Raw genomic sequence first — 19923 nt, 5'->3', positions numbered from 1 at the left:
TATGGCAGTGCCGTGTTGCCATTTTTTTCCATAACTTAAGTTGATTTATTTTGGAAAACCTTGTTACATTGTTTAATGCATACAGAGGGGCATCACAACAAAATTAGGCATAATAATGTGTTGATTCTACGACTGTATATATCGGTATTGGTTGATATCGGAATCGGTAATTAAGAGTTGGACAATTTCGGAATATCGGATATCGTCAAAAAAGCCATTATCGGACATCTCTAAACCTAATCATATTGTTTCTTCAACTTAAAAATAGCTGACAGTTCTTTCCCCCTTCTCTGGGATTATATTCCCAGTTTTGATCTCGGACGTCTGGTCACTTAAAGCATATAACAATATTCTATTACTGTTAAGCAAACTATGAATAATAAAACACGCCAAAACATGTGTCCTTTATCGTAGCTACACGTATGACAAAAAACATGTGAAAATCAGTGGTATTCAGTGAGGTAAGATGAATTAAATGCACTGACAGTTCATTGCTCCTGCCAAATGAATTGCACTGAGTGGAGCGGATCACCACTCCAAGATGGCGGCCCCGCGTCTCGTCAGCACCAGTAGGCAGTAGCGCTCGATGCTGCGTCTACTTATAAGATGTCTATGGGGACCGCATCGACCACTAGGAGGAGCCGTGTTTGCTGACCCTTTATGTTTTTTGTCTTTTTTTGCTACAGCGCCACCTACATGGTAAACTAATAGACATGGATATGGAGCACAAGAGTACTATTTCTCTTTACAATGAGATAAAAGATTGTAGAAATATATTCATCCATCCATCCATCTTCTTCCGCTTATCCGAGGTCGGGTCGCGGGGGCAGCAGCTTAAGCAGGGAAGCCCAGACTTCCCTCTCCCCAGCCACTTCGTCCAACTCCTCCCGGGGGATCCCGAGGCGTTCCCAGGTCAGCCGGGAGAGATAGTCTTCCCAGCGTGTCCTGGGTCTTCCCCGTGGCCTCCTACCGGTCGGACGTGCCCGAAACACCTTCCTAGGGAGGCGTTCGGGTGGCATCCTGACCAGATGCCCGAACCACCTCATCTGGCTCCTCTCGATGTGGAGGAGCAGCGGCTTTACTTTGAGCTCCCCCCGAATGACAGAGCTTCTCACCCTATCTCTAAGGGAGAGCCCCGCCACTCGGCGGAGGAAACTCATTTCGGCCGCTTGTACCCGTGATCTTGTCCTTTCGGTCATGACCCAAAACTCATGACCATAGGTAAGGATGGGAACGTAGATCGACCGGTAAATCGAGAGCTTTGCCTTCCGGCTCAGCTCCTTCTTCACCACAACGGATCGATACAGCGTCCGCATTACTGAAGACGCCGCACCGATCCGCCTGTCGATCTCACGATCCACTCTTCCCCCACTCGTGAACAAGACTCCGAGGTACTTGAACTCCTCCACTTGGGGCAAGATCTCCTCCCCAACCCGGAGATGGCACTCCACCCTTTTCCGGGCGAGAACCATGGACTCGGACTTGGAGGTGCTGATTCCCATCCCAGTCGCTTCACATTCGGATGCGAACCGATCCAGTGAGAGCCGAAGATCTTGGCCGGAGGAAGCCATCAGGACCACATCATCTGCAAATAGCAGAGACCTAATGCTACAGCCACCAAACCAGATACCCTCAACGCCCTGACTGCGCCTAGAAATTCTGTCCATAAAGGTTATGAACAGAATCGGTGACAAAGGGCAGCCTTGACGGAGTCCAACCCTCACTGGAAACGTGTCCGACTTACTGCCGGCAATGCGGACCAAACTCTGACACTGATTATACAGGGAGCGAACTGCCACAATAAGACAGTCCGTTACCCCATACTCTCTGAGCACTCCCCACAGGACTTCCCGGGGTACACGGTCGAATGGCTTCTCCAAGTCCACAAAGCACATGTAGACTGATTGGGCAAACTCCCATGCACCCTCAAGGACCCTGCCGAGAGTATAGAGCTGGTCCACAGTTCCACGACCAGGACGAAAACCACACTGTTCCTCCTGAATCCGAGGTTCGACTATCCGGCGTAGCCTCCTCTCCAGTACACCTGAATAGACCTTACCGGGAAGGCTGAGGAGTGTGATCCCACGATAGTTGGAACACACCCTCCGGTTCCCCTTCTTAAAGAGAGGAACCACCACCCTGGTCTGCCAAACCAGAGGTGTTTTACTCAATATGACAGTAATGTTCTTAGGATCCTGTGATAATGCGAAAAAAGCAATACAAATGTATTCAAACATAATTCTTAAACCAAACATGCAAAATGTGTAATAATTACTGGAATAATGTATCTTTGTGAGTTTTACTAGAAAATTATATTTTTTAAGGTTTGCAAAGACAAAACTTAGTTGTTGTTTTTCAATATGACAGTATAATTGTCATACTAAATACGAAAGTTATATAGACAAAACTCCAAAACAAACATGCAATATGTCTTAAAATGCCTGTAATAATGTTTCTATGTGAGTTTTACTAGAATCAGGTGTTTCTGGAAGGTTTTCAAATACACAAAAAAGTTTTTACTCTATATGACAGTGAAACTGTCACACTCAATATGACAGCTATTTAAACATAACTCCTAAACTAAACACGCAAAATGGCTAAACATGCCTGAAATAATGTATCTTTGTGAGTTTTACTCAAAACATATGTTTTTTAAGGATTACAAACACAGTAATTTGTGTTTTTTTTAATATGACAGTAATGTTCTTAGAATCCTGAGCTAATGCAAAAAAAGCTATAAAAATGTATTTAAACATAACTCTTAAATCAAACATGCAAAATGTGTAATAATGCCTGGAATAATGTATCTTTCTGAGTTTTACTAGAAATGTTTTCTTTTTTAAGGTTTGCAAGGACAAAACTGAGTTGTTTTTTTCAATATGACAGTACAACTGTCATACTAAATATGAAAGTTATATAAACATAACTCCAAAACAAACATGCAATATGTCTAAAAATGCCTGTAATAATGTATCTGTGAGTTTTACTAGAATCAGGTGTTTTTGGAAGGTTTGCAAATACAAAAATGTGTTTTTACTCAATATGACAGTATAACTGTCACACTAAATATGACAGCTATTTAAACATAACTCCTAAACCAAACATGCAAAATTGCTAAAAATGCCTGTAATAATGTATCTTTGTGAGTTTTACTCGAAACATATGCTTTTTTTAAGGCTTAAAAAGACTAACATTAGCTTTTCACTCAATATGACAGTAATTAATGTTCTTAGAATCCTGAGATAATGCGAAAAAAGCAATAAAAATGTATTCAAACATAACTCTTAAACCAAACATGCAGAATGTGTAATAATGCCTGGAATAATGTTATGTACGTGAGGGGTGGAAGGAGACGACACCACGAAGAAACTCAGGTTACCGGGTTTATTGTAACCTTTGATGAGTATGTGGGAGGTGTATGCTACTCTATTTGTTTGTTGCAGGACTATGTGTGATATTAACCATGTGAATAATACCAGACAATGTGGTAAATGCGTGATGGATGAATCTTTCGGCAGTCCAAGAGGGCGAGGCAAAAAGGAAGTCCGAAAACAGGCAGATGGCCGAGGGTCAGGAGAGAAGCGACAAGGTCCGTGTTCAGGCGAGGGTCGAGGATCGAGGAAGGCAGTCCAAAGTTCGGAGGGCAGTCGAGGCACAGAGCTCGAGCACACAGGACAAGACGGGTACTGCGGGAGAAACAAGGAACATGAGACAAGGGAACAAGGATCGACTGACCATACGTCCTCTTTTCCCCGAACATGTCCTGTTTTGCGGGGCTGTCCGGGCGGGGTTTTTTAAATGCCTCAAATGTCCGGCATTTTGAGTCAGGGTTGTCTGTATTTTCAATGTACGTCCAGGGTTAAGAAGGGGTTAAAAACATAACAAATTGTGAAGGTGTGCGCACGCAGCAGCATTCGTGAGGGAGGGGCAGAGACAGAGAGAGCAAGAGAGCGAGGGAGTGGATTGATTGACATACTTGCCAACCCTCCCGATTTTCCCGGGTGACTCCCAAATTTAGTGCCCCTCCCGAAAATCTCCCGGGGCAACCATTCTCCCGAATTTCTCCCGATTTCCATCCAGACAACAATATTGGGGACGTGCCTTAAAGGCACTGCCTATGCGTGCCGGCCCAATCACATGATATTTACAGCTTTTCACACACAAAAGTGAATGCAAAGCATACTTGATCAACAGCCATACAGGTCACACTGAGGGTGGCCGTATAAACAACTTCAACACTGTTACAAATATGCGCCACGCGGTGAACCCAGGTCCTCACCTGCTTCACCGTAGCTTGCTTTCTGATCAGCAGGGACTTGTATGCAGGAATTAGCATCACAGATAGATGGTCTGAGGAGCCGAGGTGGGGGCGGGGTGCAGCTTTGAACACGTGCTTAATATTGCTGTACACCATGTCCAGCGTGTTTCCACCCCTGGTTGCAAAATTCACATATTGATGGAAATGGGGGAACACAGTTTTCATGTTAGCTTGATTAAAGTCCCCTGCCACGATGAACACTCCCTCTGGATGTGTAGATTGCAGTTCATTGATAGAGCAGTACAAAGCATTCAAGACTTATACAAGACTTTTAAAGTAATTTTGATAGTAGGCTATTATAGGTAATATAGACACTTAAATTATGTGTTGCCTTCATTATAACACTTATATATGACTTTTAAAGTCATTTTGATAGTAGGCTATTATAGTTAATATAGACACATTATGTGTTGCCTTCATTATAACACTTATATAAGACTTTTAAAGTCATTTTGATTGATTGATTGAGACTTTTATTAGTAGATTGCACAGTACAGTACATATCCCGTACAATTGACCATTAAATGGTAACACCCGAATAAGTTTTTCAACTTGTTTAAGTCGGGGTCCACGTTAATCAATTCATGGTAGTAAGCTATTATAGCTCATAAAGACACTCGCATCATGTGTTGCCTTCATTATAACACTTATATAAGGCTTTGATTTTTTTGCGGCTGAAGACAGATTTTTTTTTGTATTTTTGGTCCAATATGGCTCTTTAAACATTTTGGGTTGCCGACCCCTGCCTTAGGTTTACGTCACGCTGGACCTCCACTGTTTACTACGAGGCCACAGCTGAGTACTTGAGTGCGTTGGTGACGTCACACAGTCCGCATCGAGGCTGTGTTGAAAAACTGCGCAGTCGCCCTGCGCATCCACCAGCTCGTAGGCAGCGCAGCCATTTCTGCGTGTGCCCCTCAACGCGCACACTGAGGTGTTGTGTATTCATCACACGTCGAGGAATGGTCGCAAACTGAATTTACTGAATCCGCCATCTCGAAACTTTCTTTGGATTTGTAGTGTCTACATGTGCGTGTCCGCGATGGAGGCCACTCGTCTGCACCGAGGCAGCTGCGAGCCCGCAACCGTAAAAAGCAGCCAAGAAGACGAGCTGGAAGACTCCTCATCACAACTGCAAACAACAACTCGAAGTGAATATTCTCTTTTTATCCACAACACGCTTCTCACCCGCTCTGCATGCACCGCACCAATTTTTAGAAAATGTGATATGATTATCCAATTAATGCAGATAAATAATCTGTTTTTTATCACTGTGCAATTTTAAATGTATTGCCCTATGTTTGGAATTTCAACATCCTGCTGGGAAGAATATGCATTTTTTTCATTGGCTGTATGAAAGTCACAAATTCTGCCGGGCAACAAGTTGTCCAGAAGATCGATTAAAAGCTAAAAATAAAAAAAAATCTGGGCACATGATCATATTACCTGGGCACACGTTGCTAGGCAACAAGTCATGATGAGCTGTTCTTTAAAAAATGTGAATTCCAATGACGGGTGCTGTTAACAATTAATCTTTTAAATTTTATTAATCACAGGTTACATTTTGATTAATCACAATTGGATACTATTCATTTTTAACAGTCTGGGGCGCATGTGTCAAACTCAAGGCCAGGGGGCCGTATCTGGCCCACCACCTCATTTTATGTGGCATGCAAAGGCTTGGAACTACCATGCGTATCTATTTGTTTCTCAATTTCTACATGGTGAAATGATAAATGTGACCAGTAGATGGCAGTCACACAAGAGATATGTGTGGACTGCAACATGATGGCAGTCACACATAAGAGACACGTGTAGACTGCATTATGACTCAAGTAAACAACACCAACATTTTATATGTCTATTTGTTTCTAAATGTAGTCAACTTTCTATTTTGACAGGAAAAAAATACATGTACTGTATGCAATTTCATATTTTAAAGGCCTACTGAAATGCGATTTTCTTATTTAAACGGGGATAGCAGGTCCATTTTATGTGTCATACTTGATCATTTCGCGATATTGCCATATTTTTGCTGAAAGGATTTAGTAGAGAACATCGACGATAAAGTTCGCAACTTTTGGTCGCTGATAAAAAAAGCCTTGTCTGTACCGGAAGTAGCAGACGAGTAGCGTGACGTCACAGGTTGTGGAGCTCCTCACATCCGCACATTGTTTACAATCATGGCCACCAGCAGCGAGAGCGATTCGGACTGAGAAAGCGACGATTTCCCCATTAATTTGAGCGAGGATAAAAGATTTGGAGATGAGGAAAGTGAGAGTGAATGACTAGAGGGCAGTGGGAGCGATTCAGATAGGGAAGATGCTGTGAGAGGCGGGTGGGACCTGATATTCAGCTGGGAATGACTAAAACAGTAAATAAACACAATACATATTTATACTCTATTAGCCACAACACAACCAGGCTTATATTTAATATGCCACAAATTAATCCCGCATAACAAACACCTCCCCCCTCCCGTCCATATAACCCGCCAATACAACTCAAACACCTGCACAACACACTCAATCCGACAGCCCAAAGTACCGTTCACCTCCCCAAAGTTCATACAGCACATATATTTCCCCAAAGTTACGTACGTGACATGCACATAGCAGCACGCACGTACGGCCAAGCGATCAAATGTTTGGAAGCCGCAGCTGCATGCGTACTCACGGTACCGCGTCTGCGTATCCAACTCAAAGTCCTCCTGGTAAGAGTCTCTGTTGTCCCAGTTCTCCACAGGCCAATGGTAAAGCTTGACTGTCATCTTTCGGGAATGTAAACAATGAAACACCGGCTGTGTTATCCGGCACAACAGTCAAGGGGCGCATTCTACGGCGGGGGTGCGTTATCCGGCACAACACCTGCCGCAATACACCTCTTCCTACTTACAGCTTTCTTCTTTGCTGTCTCCATTGTTCATTGAACAAATTGCAAAAGATTCACCAACACAGATGTCCAGAATACTGTGGAATTTTGCGATGAAAACAGACGACTTAATAGCTGGCCACCATGCTGTCCCAAAATGTCCTCTACAATCCGTGACGTCACGCGCAGGCGTCATCATACCGACACGTTTTCAGCAGGATATTTCGCGCAAAATTTAAAATTGCACTTTAGTAAGCTAACGTATTGCCGTATTGGCATGTGTTGCAATGTTAAGATTTCATCATTGATATATAAACTATCAGACTGCGTGGTCGGTAGTAGTGGGTTTCAGTAGGCCTTTAAACTTAATCTAACATTGCAACAAATATTATATTATCGCACATTCCAAACATCAAAATAAGTACTAAAATATCTGCTCGACTCGTGATTTTGAAGCAACTTATCCATCAAATTGTGCAATGTAAAAATTATTTTTCGGTGAAAAACGGATAGCTCAGTTGCCAGAATTTTTACCGTAAAAACACAAAACCAAAAAATGCGTAATATTGTTTTTGCATTTACAGTAATACACCGTAAAAAACGACTGTAGATCTTACAGTAAAACAGTGGTACTGTTTTCTCATTTACATTTACAGTATACATTGTAAAAAACGTACATTTTATGGTAACATTTCAGCAGCTAAACTTTACTCTAAAATCTACGTATTTTTCTTACAGTGTACGTAAAAATATATAACAATTAAATAATTGTGTAATGAAGCAATTTAAAAATGTATATATTATTCACTGTTACAAGTGGCCCTCTGAGGGCAGCCATAACTGCCATGTGGCCCCCAATGAAAACGAGTTTGACACCCCTGGTCTGGGGACATTCAATGTTATCTTCAAAGTCAAAAAGAACGTAAAAATTTGAAGTTATAAAAACATTTTGGATTGACATTGCGTTATACTTTTTTGCTCAAATTCCTCAAACTTCAGTCCTAAACCAAAATATCATGTAATGTTTTTTTTTTTTTTTTGGGGGGGGGGGGGGGGGGGGGGGGGTTAAATGTTGTCCTTTTTAAAAACTTTTTGATCAGTCACAGGTTGAAATTTGTAAAACAACGTGACGTGAATTTCTACTAATTGAATGCTATCATTTAATTAAAGAGTTCAAATAAACAATACATATAGGCCTGCAGGTTGTAGCTATTGATTATTTTAGTCATTTATCAGAATCATCTTTATTGGCTAAGTGTGTCGATTAGTTTGTGCGATTAATTGAGTAATCGGATAAAACACACTAAAGACTCAAGCCCTATTTTAGGTACTTTTTTCAAATGTTCTTGTAATCAGACCATAGTTTCGGTATATTAGATGGCATTTTTACCAAGAAAGAACTAATATACAGAAAATATGGTCTGAGTACAAGAACATTTGAAAAATTATATGAATAAGAAGATATAATGAACCTTTTTGAGCAACCTATTTTAGTTTGTTTTTTTATAACGATTTTTCTGCTTCCCATAACTTGTATTATTTTTTAAGAAATCCATCCATCAACGTTGAATTTGCATTTAATCATATGTGCAATAATAAAAATGAAAAAACTATTAAAATTAACTATTAAGTTTTTTTATACATACAGCACTAACATGTGTGCTCGATTGTAACGGGTGTGCAAACCATGTCTGCATATTTTAAGTTTCGGGCATTCCATGTAGTCTAGATTTTGTCGATTTTTATTTGTTGCACTCATTAAATGACTAATCAAAGTAAAATATAAATCAAAAGTTCTGTGTTGTCTCGAACCCCACAATGCGTAGACAGCATGCAAAGCGCAAGTTAAAATGTATTTAGTGACACAATGAGTGCACAGAAAGCATAGGGAAATCTCTGCAGCATGGCATTAGAGATACAAAGCAAAACAATGATCCATTTTACTGACAGCTGTATTAAGAGGCTTCCTGATTGGCAACCAGGCACAAGTGTGTCTTGAGGGAGCCAGTGCTCCTGGTAGAGGAGTGGTGGAGTTAAACAGCAAGTAAAGTAGGTGTTGTGCCGGAAAACGCACCCCTGCCATAATATGCACCCCCTGACGCGGGAGCGCGCTTACGTCACTCGGTTGCATCACTCGTCTCGAAAAGTATATCTAACTTGGCTGAAATCGCCTCTTTTAAATCGCCTCTTTCGGCATAAAAAAGTACATAAAGTGAAATGGCACAACACCGGGCATGACGGCACGTCCTCACGTCGTGACATTGCTGGTTTACGAGCAGAGGAGCATGTTTGGCAGCACACACACACACGGAGTACTTACAAGCAGACACAGTGTGTAGACAGAAAAGGGAGAATGGATGCATTTTGGCCTAAAAAGTAAAGATAAAGGTGAAGTTATAACACTGAAACGCCCTCATGAAGAGGTGCTTTAAAACATGGCTAGCTAGCGAGCAGCTAACATCCATCCGCAGTCGGCAGTGTTTTAGCGACTTCTAAATCACTAATCCTTGTTTCCATGGCGACTAATAAAGTACGTTTCTTACAAGTATAATCCATGCAGGATGAGGAATAGCTAAACATGTTTCACTACACCCCGCAGATCACCTGCGTCACAGTGTAAACAAACGCCATGGGTGGATCTACACCTGACATCCACTGTAATGATACCAAGTACAAGTTGCTACTACTATGATTACGTCGATATTTTCCTTTTTTAAAAATTCACATTATGTTTATAAACTCAGGAAAGATGTCCCTGGGCACATTAGGACTTTGAATATGACCAATGTATGATCCTGTAATTACTTGGTATCGGATCGATACCTAAATGTGTGGTCTCATCCAAAACTAATGTAAAGTATCAAACAACAGAAGAATAAGTGATTTTTACATTTTAACAGAAGTGTAGATAGAACATGTTGAAACAGAAAATAAGCAGATATTAACAGTAAATAAACAAGTAGATTAATAATCAGTTTTTACAGCTTGTCCCTCATAATTTTGACGAAATAGAATGATAAATGACACATTGTTGCTGCATACGTCAGCAGATTAATTAGGGGCCTTTGTTTGTTTACTTACTACTAAAAGACAAGTTGTCTAGTATGTTCACTATTTTATTCAAGGACAAAATTGTTCTTCGATTGCAATAAGAAACATATGTTTAATATACTGTAAGATTTTTTTGTTAAAAGAAAGCCAATAATGCCATTTTTTGTGGTTCCCTTTATTTAGAAAAGTACCGAAAAGTATCGAAATACATTTTGTTACCGGTACTAAAATATTGGTATCGGGACAACTCTAGTCCAAACCTGTAATGACAGTCATTACACAGATCTTATGACATGTTTGGTATTTTTGTTTTGGACTGTAGTTGATTGAGAAATTTAAATTAACAAAAAGTAAAACAATGTATATGTATTGTATTATATTATATTGTATTATGTATTGTTTGGCTTTGGGGTATTGTCGAACAACTGTGAAAAAATTGAATGTTGACATTTTAAAATTGAACATGAATAAAACATTAAGGAAAAATCATGGCAGAGAAACTCAACAAAATTGATGACCAAAATACAGCAAACATTCACTATGAGCCAAAATAAGTCAGCCTTTGTTCCCTGATTTGTATTCAATGACGATGGATTAATCCGCATAATTTTCAACACCTTAAATTGTCTACTTCTGTAACGATGTGTAGTGCATGAGAAAATGACATATTTATGTTATAGTCAACTTGATTGATTTAATTGAATAAAATGTTTTAAATGTCGTTCCCATGGTGTGTAATTACCAGCCCCAGTACCCCGCGGAAGGACGCTTCCCCCCGGTTCTGATTTCTCCTCCAAAGCCGTCTTGTGTCTGATCGACGCTGTCGGCCGCCGCTGGGGCCTCTACGAGACACGGGAACGCTCGCAGCTCTTCCAGAGCGTCCAGGAAGAGCTGGCCGCCAAGGGCCACATCCTTCCTGTCGAGAAGATCCGCCGCAAGTGGAACAACTTGATTGTGACGTACAAAAGGGTGAAAGATCGCAGCCGCGAGACCGGACACGACAAGACGTCCTGGGAGTTCTTTGACGTGAGTGCCCTTCTTAAATGAATGAGTTGCTTTTCTGATTGCATGGCAAATATCAATCTTTCCATTTCACAATTATTAACCCTTTCTAGGGTTAAACTTTCATGATCGTACTTTTACTAATTATTAGGGGTAGGCGCCGAACGATTCGATCCAACATCTGTGTCACCGTGCTGCCCAAAATGTATTCCTATAAAAAATTAAAAAAACAAAAACAAACCAAAAAAAAGAACATTATGAATCCGTGATTTAGAATTGGGATGAAAAAGCAGGGCGATTCGTATGTGAATCGATCATTTTGTTCACCCCTAATAAAACGTTTTCAAAACAGGTCACAGGTCACAGGTTAGGAATTCTCCTTTGGTTTAATGGAGATAGCCTAAAACATATTTTTCAGATTCTTATTTCAAACAAATAACATATTTTTCGGACTATAAGGCGCACTTAAAATCCTTTCATTTTCTCAAAACTCGACGGTGCGCCATATTACCCGGTGCGCTTAATGTGCGGAATAATTTTGGTTGTGCTTACCGACCTGCAATACGACTCAAGTAAACCACACCAACATTTGATGTGTTCCATTGAAAATATAGAACATTACACACAGCGCTCAAAAATCTATCAAAATGTTTTAGTACGACTTTGGTAAGCTATGAAGTTGCACCGCTTGATGAATTGTACTGTGCTTCAACATACCTTGTTATAGTATTATTATGGTTAGAGATGTCCGATAATGGCTTTTTTGCCGATATCCGATATTGTCCAACTCTTAATTACAGATATCAACCGATACCGATATATACAGTCGTGGAATTAACACATTATTATGCCTAATTTTGTTGTGATGCCCCGCTGGATGCATTAAACAATGTAACAAGGTTTTCCAAAATAAATCAACTCAAGTTATGGAAAAAAATGCCAACATGGCACTGCCATATTTATTATTGAAGTCACAAAGTGCATTATTTTTTTTAACATGCCTCGAAACAGCAGCTTGGAATTTGGAACATGCTCTCCCTGAGAGAGCATGAGGAGGTTGAGGTAGGCGGGGTTGGGGGGGTGGGGGTGGGTGGGTAGCGGGGGGTGTATATTGTAGCGTCCCGGAAGAGTTAGTGCTGCAAGGGGTTCTGGGTATTTGTTCTGTTGTGTTTATGTTGTGTTACGGTGCGGCGGTTCTCCCGAAATGTGTTTGTCATTCTTGTTTGGTGTGGGTTCACAGTGTGACGCATATTTGTAACAGTGTTAAAGTTGTTTATACGGCCACCCTCAGTGTGACCTGTACGGCTGTTGACCAAGTATGTATTGCATTCATATGTGTGTGTGAAAAGCCGTAGATATTATGTGACTGGGCAGGCACGCAAAGGCAGTGCCTTTAAGGTTTATTAGCGGTCTATACTTTTCCCTGCGTCCGTGTACACAGCAGCGTTTTAAAAAGTCAAAAATTTTACTTTTTGAAACCGATACCGATTATTTTGAAACCAATACCGATAATACATTTTAAAGCATTTATCGGCCGATAATATCGGCAGTCCGGTATTATCGGACATCTCTAATTATGGTGTGTGTATAAGGTAAGACATATCTGGCGTTTTGTTTCCCAATATTATGCAAAAACAACTTTTCTTACCTTCTGGTACCTGCTGATATGCATTTGGGATCAGCATAAGACTTGAAAAGTTGCAAGCGTCCTTCCGCCTTTGTAGTGTGTGCCGACGTCGTAGTCGATAAGCTTCTTATTTTTCTCATCTTTTTGTTATGGCACATTCATCCTCTGCTGTTGCCATTTCTAATATAAAGTAGTGTAAAGTTCTTACTTATATCTGTCAGTAAACTCACCATGAAAGCGCTAAAACATACCGGTGTAGTGAGTTTACATTATTCACCCAAGGAACTTTAGTTATTAGAGAGTTCCGCTCGGACGGTTTTTCCCGGGACACATTTCCGGCGTTGTTATTGTTATACCAGTGAGCCACGGATGAGGAGATGTTGCTCCGTTATTGATTGAAGTAAAGTCTGAATGTCATTAAAACAGTTAGCTCCATCTTTTGACACTTCTTCCACTCCCGTCCTTGCACGCTACACCGCTACAACAAAGATGACGGGGAGGAGACGCTGTCGAAAGTGAGCCACGTAAATAAGACCGCCCACAAAACGGCGCATCCTGAAGAGACTGTCAGAAAGCGACTTGAAGATGATCTGTAAAACATCATCTATGCAACCTTTTGACTAAAGAACCACCATTACATGTTATGTAGACCACAAGGAAGCCTTTTACATTTAGACAAAAAATAAAATAATATGACCCCTTTAATGCACTTTTTGTATGAAAATAGACCTGAATAGACCTGCTCATTGGCAGTGCGCCTTATATTCCGGTGCGCCCTATGATCCGGAAAATACGTTATATACAAATATTTTGAAAATTAATTTTGTTAAATATTTAGAACCGGGATGAATAAAAATCGCGATCCGGTTGTAAATCGATTTTTTTGGTGCACCCCTATTATGTATACACTCAAACGTTTCAGTAAATGTTTGAACATTAACTGAATAAAGAAAAATAGTGTTTGAAATGATACAACTGAATGACTTTGATGAAACGTTAAGCACATTCTAAGTTGAACTGTCTTACAAATGTAAAAAGAAGTGATGCTTATATGCATAATTAACACTAAATAATGTACTCTTTTTGCATAAATATCTGACAAAGATCATTCATTTCATGAATTCTGGAATGCCAGCTGCATCAACATTGCATTGATAAAATGCTTAGACAAAAACTCAGCCTTTAAAAGCAAATTGGTCATCTGTTCACTTGTATCTTCTGAGTTTTGTATGCTAACTTCTCCTATATTAGCATGCTAATGTTTTATGCTAGCCTTTTAGCTACTTTGGATCTTTTAAACCTAAAAAACATGGTTTTTGATAGGGACCGTCATACAAGTATGCTAACTCCTTCAATATTAGCATGCACATGTTTTATGATAGAATTATAACAAATTGTATTAATTTAAACCAAAAATTCATGGTTTTTGATACTTTTCACCATTTTAGAACTATGCTAACTCATCCTATATTAGCATGCTAACCTTAGCATAATAACATTGTATTCAAACATTTTAGCTAATTTTGTTTAAACCTAAAAATCATGGATTTTGCCATCATATAAGTATGCTAACTTCTTGTATATTAGCCTGCTAATGTTAGCATGTTAACATCTGATGTTAGCCTTTTAGCTAAATTGAATCTTTTAAAACTTAAAAAACATGTTCTTTGATGGTTAGAACCATCATAAAAGTATGCTAACTTCTTCAATATTAGCATGTTATTGTTAGGGGACGGCGTGGCGAAGTTGGGAGAGTGGCCGTGCCAGCAATCTGAGGGTTACTGCAAGAAATTTAGGGATTTCAACATCTACGGTCCATAATATCATCAAAAGGTTCAGAGAATCTGGAGAATTCACTCCATGTAAGCGGCATGGCCGGAAACCAACATTGAATGACCGTGACCTTCGATCCCTCAGACCGCACTGTATCAAAAACCGACATCAATCTCTAAAGGATATCACCACATGGGCTCAGGAACACTTCAGAAAACCACTGTCACTAAATACAGTTTGTCGCTACATCTGTAAGTGCAAGTTAAAGCTCTACTGTGCAAAGCGAAAGCCATTTATCAACAACATCCAGAAACGCCGCCAGCTTCTCTGGGCCCAAGATCATCTAAGATGGACTCATGCAAAGTGGAAAAGTGTTCTGTGGTCTGACGAGTCCACATTTCAAATTGTTTTTGGAAATATTCGACATCGTGTCACCCGTTGCAAAGGGGAAGCGAACCATCCAGACTGTTATCGACGCAAAGTTCAAAAGCCAGCATCTGTGATGGTATGGGGGTGCATTAGTGCCCAAGATATGGGTAACTTACACATCTGTGAAGGCACCATTAATGCTGAAAGGTACATACAGGTTTTGGAACAACATATGCTGCCATCTAAGCGCCGTCTTTTTCATGAACGCCCATGCTTATTTCAGCAAGACAATGCCAAGCCACATTCAGCACGTGTTACAACAGTGTGGCTTCATAAAAAAAAAGAGTGCGGGTACTTTCCTGGCCCGCCTTCGGTCCAGACCTGTCTCCCATCGAAAATGTGTGGCGCATTATGAAGCGTAAAATATGACAGCGGAGACTCCGGACTGCTGAACGACTGAAGCTCTACATAAAACAAGTATGGGAAAGAATTCCACTTTCAAAGCTTCAACAATTAGTTTCCTCAGTTCCCAATCACTTATTGAGTGTTGTTAAAAGAAAAGGTGATGTAACACAGTGGTGAAGATGCCCTTTCCCAACTACTTTGGCACGTGTTGCAGCCATGAAATTCTAAGTTAATTATTATTTGCAAAAAAAATAAAAATAAAGTTTATGAGTTTGAACATCAAATATCTTGTCTTTGTAGTGCATTCAACTGAATATGGGTTGAAAAGGATTTGCAAATCATTGTATTCCGTTTATATTTACATCCAACACAATTTCCCAACTCATATGGAAACGGGGTTTGTATTATTCTCCAGTGCAATAACAGTACTGAAACGAAGGCTAAAAGGGCAATAATGGCAGCTTTAAAAAAAAAAAAAAAAGAAGAAGAAAAAAAGAAGTAACTAAATAGTTACCGGTACTTTTCACAGTAACGCATTACTTTTTGGTGTAAGTAACTGAATTAGTAACTGAGTTACTTTTGAAATAAAGTAACTAGTAACTGTAACTAGTTACTGGTTTTCAGTAACTAACCCAACACTGCCAATACCACATGAAAGTGGTTGGTTTTGTGGCATGTTATTTGTCCCGTTCCATTCTCCTTTTTATGCACTTTACAAGAAATACATTGGCGGCAAACGCCGTAGCTTGCTAGCTTGTGCACGCCAGCTTTCTGAGACTCTTGTTTTGTTAGCGTAGTCAGGATGAAGCAGCGCTTTTATTGTGAAGACAGGAACTGTGCAGTCGGTCTTTTGAGTTTTGACGGCAGGTACGAGCGCGAAAGTCTGTTGAAATAAAAAGTGTTTCTCGCCTTCCTGTCGGTCATTTTTCTTAATGAGCTAGCTCGGGTGCCGTGAATGTCAATCAAGTGACGGAAGTGACGTTTTGGTGAAGAGTGATGATCGCTAATTTTTAGGTATATTTTTTTTAATGCCTGGCTGGCGATCGACCTGTAGCTCGCAATTGACGTATCTAAACATGTTACACTACACACTGTTAGAGGATATGCTAATCGCTAAGCTCCAGCTTTTACATGTCAAGAAACATGGGCGATAAGATAGAAATATCGACAATAATGATATCAAGTATAGTATCAGTATAGGTCGATACTGCAGTGGTTAAATCAATATTTTTACTGTCAAATATTTTGTAATTTTTTGTTTTGTTTACAAACTTAGGAAATAAGTCCATTGAGACAGGATGACTTTAAGGGCAAAAAGCAAAGGTTTTAAATCAGAGCCAATATTGGGAAATTATTTAAATACTGTATTAAAATTATATTGTTACAAGTCATCCTGTGTTTTCATTTGTAATCAAAAAATCAATCAATCAATGATCTTGAAAATGTACATGACCAATACTGCTCCTGTAACTACTTGGTATTGGATTGATACCCAAATTTATAGCTTGACCCAAAACTAATGTTAAATACCCAAACATAATAAGTGATTATTACATTTTACCAGTAGATAGAACAGATCTGGGCAAAATATGACCCGCGGGCCACATGCGGCCCATTAAGGTTTTCAATCCGGCCCGCCAGACGTTCTACATAATTTCTTTTAGACCTTTAACATCAAAACTGTAGCCGCCATTATGATGTGCAGTGCTGTTTTTAAATGACCGTAAGTCTTGAACTATAGGTGGTTGATATCTGTGCAAAGTGTTGTACGAGTTATTACGGTAATCTACGTCACAGCAGCTCAGACGAGGAACAAAGCAGAGTGGGCGGGGTTTGTTTTCAGAGCAGCCAGCCCCAAACGCGTGTGTCAGAAACAGATGCGAAAGCAGATTTTTACAACAAATTTCTGCATAAAAGTGATAATATATCTTATTGTAGGTGTTTATTACACTTGTTTGTTTTACATTTTTGTTACTTGATTGTAAAAGATGTCTATGGAGGAGCTGGTCTTAGAAGTAAAAGAGGAGCGACGTTCATATGTTGTTAATATTCAGTGTTTTATTGTTCATAGTTAATATTGTAAATCCCACTTTCTTTATTTTCATGTACATTTTGGGTGTCCATTCAGTGAAAAACTGTAAAATTCCATTCCATTTTTTTGAGGTGGTCTGTCATAACGTTTTTAGAACTCTATTGGACATTGTGACTTTTGTATTAGTGTTCCTGAAACACACATACTGTACAGCAGATTTTTACAGCTAAATGTGTATATATCATTCATACACACATACACATTGGCCCCCGAAACACATTGTTTCTGTCAATGTGGTCCTCCAAGTCAAAATATTTGCCCAGCAGAACCATGTTACAACAGAAAGTAAATTAGTAAATTAGCAAGTAGGTTATAGTTGTGTTATAGTGTTATAGTTTTGACAACATAAGACAACTTGAAATTACACAATATGTTACAGCATACGTCAGCAGCCAAATTAGGAGCCCTTGTAACCTGTTTTGAAATGTTATCATTTACATGCCAAATAATATGTTGTGATAAATATTAATATCGCAGGAGGCTGAAATATACAGTACAGGCCAAAAGTTTGGACACACATTCTCATTCAATGAGTTTTCTTTATTTTCATGACTAATTACATTGTAGATTGTCACTGAAGGCATCAAAACTATGAATGAACACGTGAGGTTATGTACTTAACCAAAAAAGGTGAAATAACTGAAAACATGTTTTATATTCTAGTTTCTTCAAAATAGCCACCCTTAGCTCTGATTACTTTTTTGCAAACTCTTGGCATTCTCTCGAGCTTCAAGAGGGAGTCACCTCAAATGGATTCCACTTTTCACTGCTTGAAGCTCACCGAGAGAATGCCAAGAGTGTGCAAAGCAGTAATCAGAGCAAAAGGTGGCTATTTTGAAGAAACTAGAATATAAAACATGTTTTCAGTTATTTCACCTTTTTTGTTAAGTACATAGTTTTGATGCTTTCGGTGACAATCTACAATGTAAATAGTCATGAAAATAAAGAAACGCATTAAATGAGAAGTTCTGTTCAAACTTTTGGCCTGTACGGTATATCACAATATAGATTTTAGGCCATATTGCTCAGTTTAATGTACAGCATTTATCAAAGTGGGATACCCAACTATATAATAAGTGATGAAAAATACTGCTTGTCTTTCCTACCTTGCAGCTGATGGATGCCACGCTGTGTGACACGGTGGGTTCTTACATCAGTAACAAACGTGGCAAAGGAGGCGGCGGCGCCCCAAAGATTACACCCAAACTGCCGACCGCCATCATCCGCACCAATGGGAGCTTCTCCTCCATGCTTATTCAAGCAGAATCAGAGGTCAAGGGTCAGTCTCCTGCCAGCAGCAGCAGTAGTAACAGTGATGCCATGTCTGCGACTCTTCGCCAAACAGAAAGTGTGGACCTCAAACCTCTGCTGGTAGTAAATAGTGACATTGTTACAAGCAGTCTTCATTTAACCTCCACTGAACCACCGCCATCTTGTTTCACACAAACCGCCCTCCCTTCGCTCGGGTCCGATATGAACATGCCCCGCAAAGCTCGGCCATACCCAACAGACGTCATATGCTTCCGTCGCAGTTTCCCCGAAGGCCACAAGGCAAACCAGGAGCAAACCAACGCCTGCTTGTACCAAGAGATTTTGAAGAAAAGGGAGGAGCAGACTCAGCTGGACGGCGTCGCTCAAGACCGGGTGCAAGCGAGGGAAAGACGGCGTGAAAGGAGGGAGGTGCGGATGGCGAAGTCACTTTGCAGGATTTCCGCGGCTCTGGAGCTGCTCTCCTCCAAGCAGGACACGGTCATTGCTCTCCTGCAGAGGCTGGCTGACAAAAAGTGAGGAATAACACGTCATGCCAACACAAAAATAACCACATTCTAACATTTTTTCGCTATTATTGCAATTTTGACTAAACATTACGACAATATCGAACTCCTGAAGTTGTTTGTTTTGAATGAATATACCTAAAGATTGCCAAGCAGTATGCAGGCTTGCTGGTTCTCACAAGAAATAAAGATTACAGTAATATATAAGGTCTAAAAACAATATTGTATTAAAAATGTGTAGACTGAAAAATAGACAATTTTTTAACTCAGTGACTTACCGTATCGGCTTGAATGTAACGCAATGCCACTTTCTCAAGATGGTTTTTGAAAAGATTTGTGAAAGAAAAGAAATAATTACAAAATGTTTTCAATCAATCAATATAATAACTACAATAAAAAAGGGTATTTGATAATGACTTCTTTGTGCTTTCACAACCTTTGAAGCACCCTTCCAGCAGATGTGAGTGACCGGAAGAAAAGCTGCGACGAGCTTGCCAAATATAAGATGACTCGTCTTTCTCCAGACTTTTTCCTTGGATTAGTATTAGGGAAAACACCAATTACAACTGCAGTCACTATTGTGTCATAATTTCTTCGTCTTCATCTTCTTCCTCATCATCTTCGTCAAAGTACTTTTCCT

At 39.9% G+C, this 19923-nt stretch overlaps 2 protein-coding genes across 2 annotated transcripts in view; one reads left to right on the top strand and one right to left on the bottom strand.

Annotated features, from left to right (window-relative positions):
• Positions 1-4848: 4848 nt before the first annotated feature.
• Positions 4849-19296, top strand: LOC133620284 (uncharacterized). The gene is made up of 3 exons (XM_061981638.1): positions 4849-5469; positions 10986-11266; positions 18622-19296. Exons 1-3 carry the CDS (start codon positions 5346-5348, stop codon positions 19294-19296), a joined length of 1080 nt encoding a protein of 359 aa, XP_061837622.1. The 5' UTR covers positions 4849-5345.
• A 537-nt stretch (positions 19297-19833) lies between these two features.
• ccdc97 (coiled-coil domain containing 97) overlaps positions 19834-19923 on the bottom strand; it is a 12090-nt gene continuing 12000 nt past the window's right edge. Inside the window, exon 7 of the mRNA XM_061981640.1 lies at positions 19834-19923. This exon is cut by the window's right edge and continues 56 nt beyond it. Within this exon, the coding sequence (XP_061837624.1) occupies positions 19859-19923 (65 nt within the window). The 3' untranslated portion in view covers positions 19834-19858.

The sequence above is a fragment of the Nerophis lumbriciformis genome, linkage group LG24, assembly GCF_033978685.3.
Source record: "Nerophis lumbriciformis linkage group LG24, RoL_Nlum_v2.1, whole genome shotgun sequence".
Lineage (NCBI taxonomy): Eukaryota > Metazoa > Chordata > Actinopteri > Syngnathiformes > Syngnathidae > Nerophis > Nerophis lumbriciformis.
Note: the sequence above shows the minus strand (reverse complement) of the source record. Positions and strands in the feature narration are given on the sequence as shown.

Coding starts and splice junctions, on each gene's coding strand:
- LOC133620284 (XM_061981638.1), top strand. CDS start 5,346: ATGTGCGTGTCCGCGATGGAGGCCACTCGTCTGCACCGAGGCAGCTGC. Junction 5,470..10,985: donor ACTGCAAACAACAACTCGAA/GTGAATATTCTC, acceptor TGTAATTACCAG/CCCCAGTACCCCGCGGAAGG. Junction 11,267..18,621: donor CGTCCTGGGAGTTCTTTGAC/GTGAGTGCCCTT, acceptor CCTACCTTGCAG/CTGATGGATGCCACGCTGTG.